Here is a 14,498-nt window from a genome sequence, read left to right on the forward strand (position 1 = left end):
TGTTTAGCCTGGAGAAAAGGAGGCTCAGGAGAGACCTCTCTCCAAGTCTCTGAAAAGGGGCTGTAGTCAGGCGGGAGGTCAGCCTCTTCACCCAGGCAACAGGGACAGAACAAAAGGAAATGGCCTCAAGCTGAGCCAGGGAGGTTCAGGTTGGACATAAGGAAGAATTCTCTCACTGAGGAGGGTACTTAAGCTTATTAGAACAGGCTGCCCAGAGAGGCTGTGGAGTCACTGTCACTAGAAGCATTCAAGAAACAATGACATGACATTTAGCACTATGGTTTAGTTGTCATGATGGTGTTCAGTCAAAGGTTGGACTCTGTGATCTTGGAAGTGTTTTCCAACGCAAATGATTTTATGGCGAAACACCCAAACAGGTTGCCCAGAGAAGTTATGGATGTGATTTGGTTGCATGCTACAGAGAAATTCAGAAGACAATGACAAGAATTGATTTCTACCCTGAAAATGTTAAGGAATCAGAAAAAATCATTATCTTATTCGTATCAGAGGTTTTGGGAAGAACTGTCTGAAAAACATTTCAGTTTGTGCTTGTTCTTCAGAATGCTTTTGGCTCCTTAGATGATCATTTGCCCTTAAAGGAATGCTATTAAAGAGAAGTAAGAATTTTCTAAGCACTTTTGACAGTTTGAAGTTGTTTTCTAATTTTGTTTTGGCTTTTTAATATTAAGGGCCTAGGATTTCTTGAATTGGCAGAAAATAATGCCATGTTGTTATTTAAAGGAAATTGGTTTTCCTGCTAGAATAGTCTTTACAACTAAGTTGTAGGATAGCCACTTAAAAATAAGGAAATTGGTAATTTTCTTTGGTAGATCTGTGAAGCAAATTTTTAAATATGATGCATTGCAAAAAAAACCTAGTAATTTGAATAAATACTACAACTGTGGTTAGCTTATAATTTATTAACTAACTGTGGCATAGTTTACAAAATCTCTTAATTTGCAGCATTAGTCATGCTCTTGACAGAAAACAGTGATGTTTTATGAGGAGTGGTTAGGCTATAGCATGTACCTTTGATATATCCTCTGCACTAAGTGCACTTCAAAGTGTCAAAGGGGAAATTGAGTGTATTGTGGAGAATGCTGCTGGTTACCTATGTACTTTGAAAAAATACAGTTTCCTTCTATGAAAGGAAACCAAGCAAGCCACATCAGCCCCCCAAGAAAACCACCTGTTGGGAAGGCTTCAGCCACTGCTAGGTGAATAATATGAGAAGATGTCCAGGTGATGATACATCAGTGTAGTTTCTTGACTGAAATATCTTCACATTGGAGTACTAATTGGAAGAAATTATAAATTTGTATTGATCATCCAGAAAGGAACAAGGTTTGTATGACTGATGTAATGCTTAGAGGACACTCCCTCACTCTTAAATCATCACTTTTAATTAAGTTTCACTTCTCAACTAAGGAGTTTAATTTTTATTCATTCATTCATTCATTCATTCATTCATTCATTCATTCATTCATTCCAGGTAAATCCACAGGGACAGAATTTACTCCCATTTAAATTAAGTCTAATAAGTACTGCCTTACGTTGTTGGTGTAGTAACTTGTTTGCAGTCACGCTATGTTGAAACAGTGATCCTGTATCTTAATTTATTGTTTTGACCTGAAGTCGTTATGTTCAAAACATCATAGCTAATGTTAAAGAGAAAGAAGGAACAGTGAATTTGAGGAACACTGTTCTATTGCCTTTGATAACAGAGAAGCAAACCCAGAATGCACCAACTGCTGAAATAACTCCACTGCTTAGGGTACTCCAGACTTTTTGAGTGTTATGTTAATGTCCTTGTAAATCATATTTTGTCAAGTGCATTCTAGCACATATTTCTTTTCTTTTCCAGACATAAAAAAGTTGAAGCTGGGCACAGTTCAGATAATAGATACTGGTGGATGGCATGTGCATTTGACATAACTGTTTAGTTGTATCTCTTCACAGATTGTTATATATTTTAATTAAATTATTGACCAATCCATTCTTTTTCTCTCTTTTTACCTCTCCCCACCTCAGAGTGAGAGCCTTTCAAGGTATGTGCAATTTAAATAAATTAGAGTTGTTACATTTTCTGTCTGCATGTAGTCATTTTAAATTCTTTATGTACAAATTCAGCTTAAGTCCAGTATTTAGGCTGAGCTTTAAAAGGCTGTGATGATACTTACATTTTGCATAAAATATGATTGTAAAGCTACAGTCCTGCCATGTGTGAGCGGAGTACTCCATGTTGAGGAATATGTTGAACTCCGTATTTGCAGTGCTCTGAAGGCAGGCTGGGCATTTCATAGAACATAGTGGACATAGTTCTATGCCCTACAGATTTCTCAGCATGGACCCAGCTTTTACAAAGGAGATAAAGAGGTTCTTACTGCCTCTCTTTTAGAGTATCCTACTGAAAATTTTCTGCGTAACCTCAAGAAAAATACAGCCTCTGAAAAACATATTTCCTTAAGATCTCTTAAAAAGTAAATGCTGAAATATTGATAATTTTTTAAAAAGTAATTAATTTCTTTTTGGACCATTAGCTTTAATTGTCAGATTTTATGATGTTCTGACTGGTGAAAATCTGTTAAATTAAACTGCTCTTACACGTGATTAGTGAAGACTGAACAGTGTGAAATTACCCTTAACTTTATTAATATGGTTGCTATTGAGTTATTAGGATAAAGACTACTAAAAATTTGTTTCATCAACTGCTTCTGTTGAAACACTAGAATTCACCGCAAGTAGTTTTGAAATCTTGGTTTCTGTAATAAAACTTAAAATTTATCTAGGCCATTCATCTAGTGTGTTTTAAAACTCTTCAATTAAACTAATGCACTTTTAAAAAAATATATGTTCTTTATAAATAAAGAAGAATTAAGCTATCTAAGCTAGTTTTAAAGTATTTTAAGGCATGTAAATACTTGCTTGCATTAAATAATTTAATTATATTTTAAATATTTCTTTACATGCATTACTGTGCAGACTGAGCAATTTGAAAACATTTTCACCCAGAATCTTAAAGTACTGGAGAATATAAAAATGAAATTTGAAAGTGAAAACTATGTGTTTAATTTGTTTTTCATTTGAAAATGAAAGTAGAAGACGGTAGTTTAACTAAAATACATAATTGCATTTGGTTGTTTTCAGCTGGTAATAGCAAACTGAAAATGTTTGATACAGTCAGGGGTCTCAGTTTGGCAGCAAAGGCAAAGAAAAATGAGAACTTTTCTTTTACAGATATGATACGGGATCACTCAGCATGTCTGCAGGTGATCGTTACGATTCAGCGCAGGGGCGATCGGGGTCACAGAGTTATCTTGAAGATCGAAAACCATACTGCAGTAGACTAGAAAAAGATGATAGCCCTGATTTTAAGAAGGTATCTGATCCAATAAGCTTGGTGCAAAAATATATCTTCGTTACTGTTTTTCTTAAATTTTGTAAAATTTCATATTGCATCAGAAATGCTACTTAAAGTAACTTAACTGAATGGAGAAGCACAGCAACCACTACAGTGGGGAAAAATACACATTATGAAGCATCTTCTGGCTTTTGTACTTTGCAAGGCAGGGGGGAAATCTGGAGGAGACAAGATACAGTCAAATAAAAAAAATAATATGGTAGTATTTATCATAAGAATAATATAATTAAAACTGATTCACACCTGTGTGAAGCCTTATTGTATGTTTGCCAGCTTACATATATATAAGGTAAAAATATGTTTAGATCTTGTTTTAAAATAGAGGAGAAGTTTGTTGAAAAGTTTACTGTGGTGGGGTAATCTGTGAAGTCTGAAGAAAAAAAGGTGGCTTAATTATGTGTAAGGTAAGTTGTGTGCTCCCTATGCAAAGCTGCTTGTTTCTAGAAACTTTTAGTAACAATTCCTTACGGTGCTTGCTAATTTTAAATATCTTTATTTTACTTCTTAGATTGTTAGTGTATTTGTTAACATATGGTTCAACTCTACTTTTGAAGTTTTTTGACTAATCTCACTATTATCTGATATTTTTTAACAAATATTTTCTCTTAGCTTTATGAACAGATTCTAGCTGAAAATGAAAAACTGAAAGCACAGTTACATGACACCAACATGGAACTTACAGATCTTAAGCTACAGTTGGAGAAGACCACTCAGGTTTGTATAAAACAAAAAAGCATGTGCTTAAACAACAGTGTAGATAGTAAAACAGAAGCACCCCAGGCTATGGGCTACTCTTTACTAGGCATCAGCTTTGTTTTTATCCAAAGATGGGAATGGAGAACAGTATTTCTCTCTTTCTAAATAGAAAATAGTCGCTATTCTGGTCTTCAGCTGTGAACAAAATTTGCTGCTTCTTGCCTACTTAAGTAGGGGTTCTTGCCAGCATGTATCTGCATGCAACTTTTTTGTAGGGTAGGAGTAAACACTTTCTACGCTGTTAAGCTTATATTCAAGCTGACAGTTGGTATTGATCGATTGATTAGTTCATAAACCTGCTGGTAAATTGGCATAACCTGCCAGTCCTTCCTGGCTGGTTAGATAGCTTTATCTTGGAAATGAAGAGCAAACAGTGCACTCTTGTTACCAATAACTGCTGTCACATAACAGAGCTGCATACAGTTATACAAGACACATACACTGGAGTTAGATTTGTCTAAATGTGTCTGCTCTTGCTGTAGAATGTTTCATATTGTTGGATCATATTTAGTACAATTCATCTGCACTTAATTGTCTTTCATGTGTACCCTGCAAATGTTAGTGAAGAACATTTAAAATATGTCTGTTTTGTAATGCTTTTAGATAGAAATATTATGTTACTCGTGTTAGCCAAAGGCTTTGTAGTGATTAAATAATAAGGGATGGTCATAGAAGTGCATGATAAATCCAGGTTATTCTTTATTTTAGTGTTACTTCCCTGAACACACTTTAAAATGTTTTTTTTTTTATGACATACTTCAGATAGAATATTAAAATACCTAGTTGTTTTTTTCCTCAGTTCTGTGTTGTTTTAAAGCACATATCAATGTCTTCATCAATTTTGTGTTTCAGAGACAAGAAAGATTTGCTGACAGATCACTCTTGGAAATGGAGAAAAGGGTGAGTTTCTACCAAAGAACTTTGAAATACTCCAATTCAAGCTTTGTTTTATTTTATTTATTTTGCAACCCGTTTTGGATATATTTTAGTAGGAACAGAAGCCTTTCTTATAACTTGCATTTTATAGAGGATTTGGGGATTTTAGGTTTCAAAGTGGCAATGAATGTGAGAAGGGAATTGCTCTTAAGAATTGCCTTTAGTTTGCTTGTTCATTTGTGATAACCAGTTTCTAAACTCTACTGCTCTCCATGGATCTGCCACTTATTCCATCTCATCCAAAACCATGTTGGCATTCCCAAGCATGTTGGGTTAAGCAGATTCATTGTGTCTCATTTTTTAACACATTCCCAAGATATAGAGAAGTTAATTTCCTCAGAGCTTTCCAGAGGCACCAATTATTGTTGGTAATGAAACAGCTGTTTCTGCCTCATAGACATGAGACCTTAAAACTGCTAATGATATAAAATTTTCTTTATCCACCTCCTTCCTTGCACTGTAACTTTTTCCAGAGGAATATGATAATGGGGTAGGTGGAGAAAGTGGAAGTATGAGTAAGCAGCAGAGGAAGACGGGCATCAGAGGCAGAGACAACTCTAAATTGAATGGGAAAGAAGTCATGCTGTAAATTCGTATGCGAAGCAGACCACAGGAATTATTTCACAAGTTGGACATGTGATAATTTTAGGCTGTAGTTTCATACTAATTTAAAATGCAACCCTGTAAAAGTTTAGTTTCACAGCAGCGTAAAGCAAACTACCTTGATTTTGTGGTGGTCTTGGCTTCTTTCATGACTCTGAACACAACGTATTCTTTTCTACTCCCTTGATCCTGCAGTGACACATTAGAGACAATCTGGAAAAAAAAATTAGACTTTGACAGTAAGAATTGATGTAAACATTTATTTATCCCCAGTAAATGCCATATTCTTTTTTGTATTGATTTCCCAGTATTTTAGGTTTCAAAAACAAATTTAAGTTATACAAAACTCTCCAGTATATAAACAAACAGATTTTACAGGAGCACATGGAGATGTAGAAATACTCTCAGGCACTTCCTGAAGTTTCATTATCTTTATCTTAATAGTCTCTGCAGTTAATTACTGCTTTTTAGCACCTATTTCTCTCTTTAATTTTTTGGCATCCTAGTGTGGGCAGTGATTTCATTGGTAGAAAGGTTTCAGTAGCAGGTAATTGGTTCCCTGCTTGCTAGCATGGGCACACAAGTGAACATTTAATTATTTAATATATGTAGCTGTATTCATTACAGTGTGGGTTCATAGGTAATGCACGGAGTACTGCATAGATAGACATTATTTCAGTTTTGAATTACTGCTTTCTCCCAGAACAGGCCATTCCATTAAAACAACTGGCTTTTTCAGGAATTCTTGCACTTTTTTAAGACATTCAGTCCAACAGCAAAACGTCTTTCTGAAATGTTATTTTCCCTAAATGTATTAGTATTAGAGCTAGTGGATAAAATAATGAACTTAGTGATGTATGTACATAACCTAGGGTGCTGTATGGCTGAAACAGGATTTACACAAAATTTGTACATCTGAATCTTGTTTGTAATTACACACTTCTGTTCAGACAGGAATTTAAATGAGGAATATGTTTATGATTGTATTTTCTGTGTTGTTTAAATCTGAAGTTTCACTTCGAATGTGACTGAAGCTGGGGGTTCTCAGCTGCTAGTCATCAACAGCTAGAATATAAGCTTATCGAATTTAGCATTTAAAAATAATTTAAGGACACCATTTTAATGTGTAATGTAACTATAAAAAAGCAAAAATTAAAAGAAATTGTAGAGCTTTTCTCAGTATGCTTCTCCAAGTATATGACTTCACTAAAATAAAATATGAAACTAAAGATTTTATATAAATTACATAAAGAAGAGAGGGCAAAAGTAAAGTAGTGAGGAAAAATTGTAAGAAATAAAAAGCTGACAGAGAAAGAGCTGAAGGCATCTTCATACTATATTTTCAAGCTGAAACCTGCCTTTTCAGTGAAGAAAATATGTATTAAGCCTAGATATTCACTCTAATAAAATTCAGAAAATACTGGCTTTGAATTTTATTTAAATTCTTCAGAACTGATTTATTCAGAAGTGGGTTTCCATGATGTGATTTGGTGATGCAGTGTGAATATTATTCATTTGAAAACTGTTTACCAGAAAGGGACGATTTCCACAGGGATGGGGGTACAGATCAGACCACACATGCAGGGTCCTAGCAATACATGGGCAAAAATAAGGGTTTCTTTAACAACCTGTCACTCTTCCAAATATGCTAACACCCCTTTGCAGAATTTTGTATGATGTGATAACTTAAACTTACAGGTTTCAGTCTGGATTAGAATTCAGAAAACTGTAGGTACCTTTAAACAAATTTTTCCTAAGTTCAGAATTCTTCAGCTGGGAATTTGAACTGGGGAGAGGTGTATTTCATTTTATTATCAAATATACAAATATATGTAGGCATATACATCTGGTTTCACTTCTTAAAAATTGTATAGCTCTGGTGGGGGATCAGTTTTTCATATATATATATATATAATGGTGTACCTCAGTCTCACTGCACAATCCTGTGGCTCCTAATTGCTTTGATAAATACAAATGAGCTATTATATTTTCTAAGATGAGATATTAGCATGTATTTTTTTTCTTTTTTTGTGAGTTACAAATGTTCCTTGGTATATCTTACAGAGTTGAGGCAGTATATCATAAAATTTTAGACCTCATAGATTTCAAATACTTTCTTTGAGTCCTGGAAATAATCAAATAATACTGGCAGATCATCTCAATGAAAGTGCAGTGCATTATTCCACTGGCATCCCTTAAGCTAGTTCCCAAAAGAGTAAGCAATTCAAGAGAAAGAGGGGCATAGATTCATCTAATAGGAACCAAACAGTTTTCCAAAGATTATATCTATACCAGTCTGTTTGTTTTTTTCGTATAATGGGAAGTAAATTAAAGATTTTACTGAATTGGTTTTTATTGCTAATAAACAAGCTCAACATGCTAGTTAAGCAAATGCTTATTATTAACACGTAGTATATGTTATTCTGTAAAACTAGTAGGTAACAGATAAAATTCTAAGTATTATAAGACAGTGTGGGATTTTTGTTATTTACATCCGTTAACTCTCTGGTACTTATGCTCATTTTTATTATAAAAAAACTTAATTTGAAGGAGTTAAGTACATTAATTAGTAACATCTGCAGTAATATATTTATTACTCTGATAAAAATTAAAGTTGTTTGTTATAATGGGAAAATGTTGGTGTGTAATTGCACTGTGATTAAACTAAATTCAAATGATTTATATCTGAAAGGTGTCCGGCAAGAGTCAGTATCTACTGGGCGGTATGATCTAACCAAAGTTTTACACACCTCAGCCAATGCTGCTTGCTGTTTGCATAACACCGTTGTATGCAGATGCATATGTCCACTTTGCAATAATCTGTTGCTTTTGCCTCACCCTCTGGAAAAAAAAATCTGAATGTAGAGTACTGATAACTGCAGCTGCTTTCAAGTGAGATACACTGCATTGTCTGACACAGGAAAGCAAGCATCAAGCTATAAGCCCCAAAGTCTATTGCATTAGCTGCTCATCTGTCAGATGTGTTGAAAAATAGGTTTAAACAAAATCAAAACGTATCTGCACTGCAGACTGCAGTGTAGTATAGAAAACCCTAAGCTAACTTTCCATAAGCTGGCTTGGTTATACAATCAGTGCAATCAAATTCATATACAAAGGATAATTTCTTCTGCTTCTCAGGTAAAAAGGGAAATAAAAGGAAAATTAAACTATATGAGAAATGCAGAAAAGCTTCAGGAAACATTTTCTCTAGAAGCAGGTGATCTCATGTAACTAGATTTCTTTGGTACTGAACTAAGTCCTGTAATGTCAGTTGTATCAACATCAGGTTGCAGTTTGGAGTGTGGACAGATACCACTGAGCTGAGACAGATGTTTCAGCTACCTTTGTCTGTGAAAGCTAATGCTTTTGTGCTTGTATCTTTTAATATTCTTGTTTTTTTCTGATAATTTTCTGCATTTCTTGGATATTAAGGTCTTTAAAAAAGCCTAGCTCATGAAAAATAAATCCAAACAAGTTGTACTTAAAAACTTTTTAAATTAGTGAAAAGGAGGGGGTATGTTTTGTAGGACTTGATATGAATTTCTATATCTCTTCCTCTTTGGATATTAAAATTCCATATTGACCAAATTTCTATATATCACTGCCATCACAAGTTTTCTCTTCACACTATGCTTTTGGTTGTATGATCTTTGAAACTTGAAGTATTTCACTGTTACCACAGTATTTACAAGCTGTAATTTTTAAAACATTGTATTGTTCAGCACTAACACACATCTTCTGATTTAGGAAAGAAGAGCACTAGAAAGAAGGATATCTGAAATGGAAGAGGAACTGAAAGTAAGTAAATTAGTACACCATTAATAACAAAGTGTATTATTATGTCAGTGAGACTTGCAGTCTGGCAGTAGTACTGGTCTCTCTAATTTCACTAGAAAACAGCTAAGTTACAGCATGTCAGAATCACTCCTCACACAGCTTGTAGTGGAGCTGCAGGGCTGGCATAAGCAGCCGTACATGTACGATTGTAGAGAAGGTGCTGAGTTCTAGGATTTTATAACATGGCTAACAAGAAACATTCAGGGGTGGTTAGAGTGAAACATATCTTAAGCTAATCAAGATGGAATTGCGGTCTACAATTTTGATGTGATACTCGTAAGTTTTCTTTACTAATTACTATTATTAAAACCCATTATTATTAAATAGTGGTAGTAAATAACTCTATAGATATTTAATCATTAAATGTTCTTTCAATCTTTATCTCATGTTCTTTGTTAATTAGATGTCATGAAACAATATCAAAAGAAAAATTTGAATCAGGTTTTAATTAACAAAATGCAGTAGGTAGACTTGAGCTGTTGACAGATGAGTAAGATTTACAAAAATTTATTTCTGCTTTTTTCAACTATGTATAAAGTGAATCTCAGAAGCAATATTCTCTTTAAAATAAATTCCGTTTCTGTTTTGTTTGGATTCTTTAACTAGTCCTTATCAATGTTAAACCCTCTGATATGATTAAAAAGGGTGAGAATTTGAGTGAGATTTTCTACTATGTGCTTTCATATAAATGTTGAACATGGCCAACCTAACTCATAGAATTTAAGTGGAATATTGAAGTACCATTATTTTGACATTTGATATTTGTCACTGATTAATAAGAAGTTTCCTTTTAAGTTTATTTTTGAGCTCCCTCTGGTGCTTGAAAATGGCATTAACCTCGAAATAGTTTTCATTAAAATACATGCACCAAATTCTGTTGTAGTAATTGAAGCTGACAGGCAGAAGAGCAACTGTGATGCCTCTGGCTCCCTTGGATTTAGACCAGGATAGTTTGCTGTAAGGGAGGACACAAGGTCTGTGATTCCTTGAGGGGTCTTCAGAAGTGAAATATAGAAAAAACAAACTATGGTAGAGGAAAATAATTGCCTTCCCAAGAGTAGAAGACAGGATGTAAGCTATGGAAAGCTGGGCTTCTGATAAAAATAGAGAATACAAATGTATTGCCTTTTCCAAATGTTTGCTTTCCATAAGCAATAAGTGAAAATTCTGAATTAAACATTAAATATTCTTCCCATAGTTTGTTGCACAGTTGTTCAAAAGTATATGTTAAATGTATCATTATGTACAGGGTTTTGAATAGGAGATTTAGTTTGTGCAATTAGGATGTTAAGTGAAGAATTCCAGGAATAGCTCTCATTGTTAATGCATCCTGAACTGTTTTGGAAAGCTGTGACTAATCACTACTGGTACTTAGATTGCTTTTCAAGAATGTGCCACTTGTTTGATACTTTCCTTTCACAGCAGCTTATTTACTTTAAACAGGACTGTCTCTTCTAAGTTTTCCTTCAATTCTGCTCTAATATACATGTAGGTTTTTTTCTTGTTTTCACTCCTGTTTCTTTGATTCCTGCAGAACCTGCAACAAATAAAGCAGATTCAATCTTTGAAACACATAAATGAGCGTCTGGTGACTGAGAATAGGGCCTTGACCCGAGTGCTTGCCAAGTTGTCAGGGTCCTGTAGGCAACTGCGCTCTGTGGACTTGTAATCTCTTCCTTCTCCTTTGTTTAGCCAGGCAGGTGTTGACATTCAGTTTGTGCTTGAGCAGAATTTTACCATTAACACTTGTGTGTCAGAAACTGACTCAGTGCTGCTCGGTTCTGGAGGTGTGGCTAAAGCTAAAGCATGGTGCCCAGTGTACAAGCTAGAGGTGTTGCAGATCTGCTGGTATGATGTGGTATTGTCCCTGCTAGCACTGCAGCTTGTCCTTGAAGATAAATTGGCAAGGGTCCAGGAGACCTTTGACATGTTAAAACCTTGGCTACAACTGAAAGGATTTGGATTTGCATGAGGATACACTAAAGTCAGTCTCTTGTTTTGATGTTTGTGTAAATGCTCAACTAGATTTGCTTCTAGTTTTCTAACAAATTTAAATTAAGATTTGAGCTTTCTTACTGCAGTTTGGTTTAAGTGCATAGAGGTGATAAAACTTTAGTCACAACAAAAGAGTGTTTGAGAACTGGGGTCAGTACTGTGCATTTCTGAATGGTTGCATTAGCAACCACTTTTCTTACATTTGTGTGTTTCAGAGGGGACCAAAGTATTGTTTTTTCAGAAATTTATTGGAATTTCAAGTTGATTACTGTTTTTATGTATTAACTTCCCATTTGGGTCTTGCTAATCCTTATTCTTACCTAGACAATTTAAAACATCCAGTTCTAGTGCAGACTTAAGATTATTGATTTATATTGCTATAAAAATTAGCAGTGTGGATGAGAGTCCTGCAATGCATGGACTGTAAAATCACAGACACAAAAACCTCTGCCTAGTGTGTCAGATTGGTTCAGACCCCTTCTGATAAAGGTATGAACTGCTTTGAGTTTCATCTTGGAAAACAATGCTAGTATGTTGTTCTTAGTGTTATTGCAGGGTTGTTTCAGAAACCCATGAAAGGTTCAAAACTTAAATGTGGTTTCATTCTCTGACAAATCTATATGCCTTTCTTTCTCTTAAATATAACAATTGTCTAGGCTGGACGTTACAGTGAGCTTTTAAGATGTGTAGCTGAAAAAAATAAACAGCCTTCTGCAGGGTGACTCCTGCTAAACTGCTTCCTTTCATCTACCCCCCCTTCCAGCTTAGAAAGGAACATGATGAGTGTGCATTCTGCACAGAATCTGATCTCAGGTTTTCCCCACTGAGAGGCCTGAAATGAAGAGGTTTATCGTTTTGCTCGGTGTCTTTCTGGAATTGGACTAACATTAGGATGTAGTGTTCCTGATCCAGACCCTGCATTCCTCAATGCTTCCTTGTGTTAACCCTTACTGAGCAAGTGGAAGTCAGCTCACTGACCTGGCTGAAAACAAATCCCTTTATTCATAATAGTACTTGATCCATCTCACCACAGTATTGTTGGATCACTAAATTAACTGTGCAGAAAGCAGCTGGAGCACACTGCTACCTGAGGAGGGAGAGCTGTCTCTTTAGGGCAGTTGTCTTACATCAGCCTCAGCAAAACAACGTGTTTTTTCAACACAGCTGAGCTAATCTAATGACTGCTGACCACAGCTACACATCCATACTGTCTTTTTTTTTGCTAGCCACTGGTATTACTTTAAGCATGGTAAGCCATTTGGGGTGTTAATCACAGAAAACCATTCAGTGTTCCTCATCATAGCAGGAGTTTAAAATGGCAGGTCATTGTGGAGGTTGAATATCCTGACCAGCAAAAAAGCAATGGAGACACAGCGGGGAGCCTTGACAGTGTGATGGTAGGTTAACAATAGCAGTGTGCCTGAGTAATCTGAACAGGTACTTCAACAGTTCATGAGCTTTTTGTAATCTTTATTATGGTTTCATACATACAAACTGGTAAATCCTCCAGCAAAAACAGACATGATTATTACTGTACAGATCTGAGATGGCTCCACATATGGCAGATCATATTGAATCATTATTTGCTGAATGATAACACTGCAAAGTTACTGGCTAGTCATAATACAGACAGACAAAACAGTGCATTTTTAATCTTATGCTAGAATCTCATCACAGGAAGATAGTTGGCTATTTTAGTGAGAAGCAAATTGGAATTCAAAGTGCAGTATGTTACTGTAATTTTACTGCATTTACTGCAAAGGCATTTTTTTCCTCCCTTGAGGAAAAAACAAAGTGTTAGTGTCACCTCATGAGAAGTTTGAGTGCCCACAGAAATATACTTTTCCAAGAGAATTGTTTAAAGTATGTAGGGATTAGTATAGATGAGAAGTGTGTTTTAGGTTACTTGTGCTTACCCTTCCTGGTGAATCTCCTGCTATTCACAGAATCGTAGAATTATTTAGATTGGAAGAGACCTCCAAGATCATCAAGTCCAACGAGTAAACCAGTACCCCAGCACAACCATCCCTAAACCATGTCTCTGCATGCCACATAAAACATCTTTTAAATACTTTTAGGGATAGCGACTCCACCGCTTCCCTGGGCAGTCTTGCTTGACAACCATCTTGGTGAAGAAATTTTTCCTTTATGTAATATAAACCTCTCCTAGTGCAACTAGATGCCATTTTATCTTGTCATATAACCCTTTTGTCTCTAATCAGTCATCCTCTATTCTCCAGTAAACTCACAGCAAAAAAGAAAATATTTTCTTATGACCTATTCTGCCTATTAATTGAATCAGGTTTAAAATCTGCCTACAGATTTGCAGATATATAATGGTACTGGATTATGTTAAAACTCTAATTACGAACAGTGGATTTTGTTAAAGTAGTTCACCAGAAAATCTACCTCTCTGTGGGTCTGTCTCTATGTTATTAACCATTATGGGCTGCAGCTCCCTCCCTGCTCAGTAGGTTGAAAGAGGACTGTGACATTCCTGGCTTTACTTTGAGGTTTCATTGGAATGCACACACAACACTACTTTTCAAAGTACCTATTTAACCAGTACAAAACCAGACTCCCTTGATTCCCTGCGCACGCCTAGATAAGGGCTGTTGTGGTTTCACCCAGGACCTTTGGTATGAAATCTGTAGCAGAATGGAAAGGAGGAAGAAGAGGTTTTGGTTGGTTTGCCTGAACATATGGTTGTTCCATTGTTTGCAGACACATGCATATTATATAGATATGATCCCTATCTTGGACAACTGTAGTTATTTTTTACAGATTTTTACAGTTATTTTTTACAGTTATTTTTTTTAGATTTAAATAATGATTGAAAATTGCAAAAAGATCACTCATGTTGTCCTATTTCAAACATATTGACATGGTTTTTGAAAGTAATCAGCATTTTACAGCTCGTTTTGTTCAGAGCACTTGACTATAATTGAAG

General features: G+C 35.3%; 1 protein-coding gene across 3 annotated transcripts in view; it reads left to right on the forward strand.

The window, feature by feature from the left end:
• Positions 1-14,498, forward strand: part of PPP1R12A (protein phosphatase 1 regulatory subunit 12A) — a 112,166-nt gene that overhangs the window by 94,096 nt on the left and 3,572 nt on the right. Inside the window, exons 20-24 of one of the 3 annotated variants that reach the window (XR_015285493.1) lie at positions 3,213-3,379; positions 4,031-4,135; positions 5,030-5,077; positions 8,409-8,439; positions 9,464-9,514. Coding sequence is in view for 1 of the 3 variants with exons in the window: in XM_086884213.1 (XP_086740339.1) it covers positions 2,032-2,048; positions 3,238-3,379; positions 4,031-4,135; positions 5,030-5,077; positions 9,464-9,514 (363 nt within the window). In the remaining 2 variants the exon portion in view is untranslated. Of the gene's footprint in view, positions 1-2,031; positions 2,049-3,212; positions 3,380-4,030; positions 4,136-5,029; positions 5,078-8,408; positions 8,440-9,463; positions 9,515-14,498 lie in introns of all 3 variants that reach the window. The other 2 variants (XM_086884213.1, XR_015285492.1) reach the window with 2 other exon arrangements.

The sequence above is a fragment of the Cyanistes caeruleus genome, chromosome 4 (genome assembly GCF_971803275.1).
Source record: "Cyanistes caeruleus chromosome 4, bCyaCae1.hap1.1, whole genome shotgun sequence".
Lineage (NCBI taxonomy): Eukaryota > Metazoa > Chordata > Aves > Passeriformes > Paridae > Cyanistes > Cyanistes caeruleus.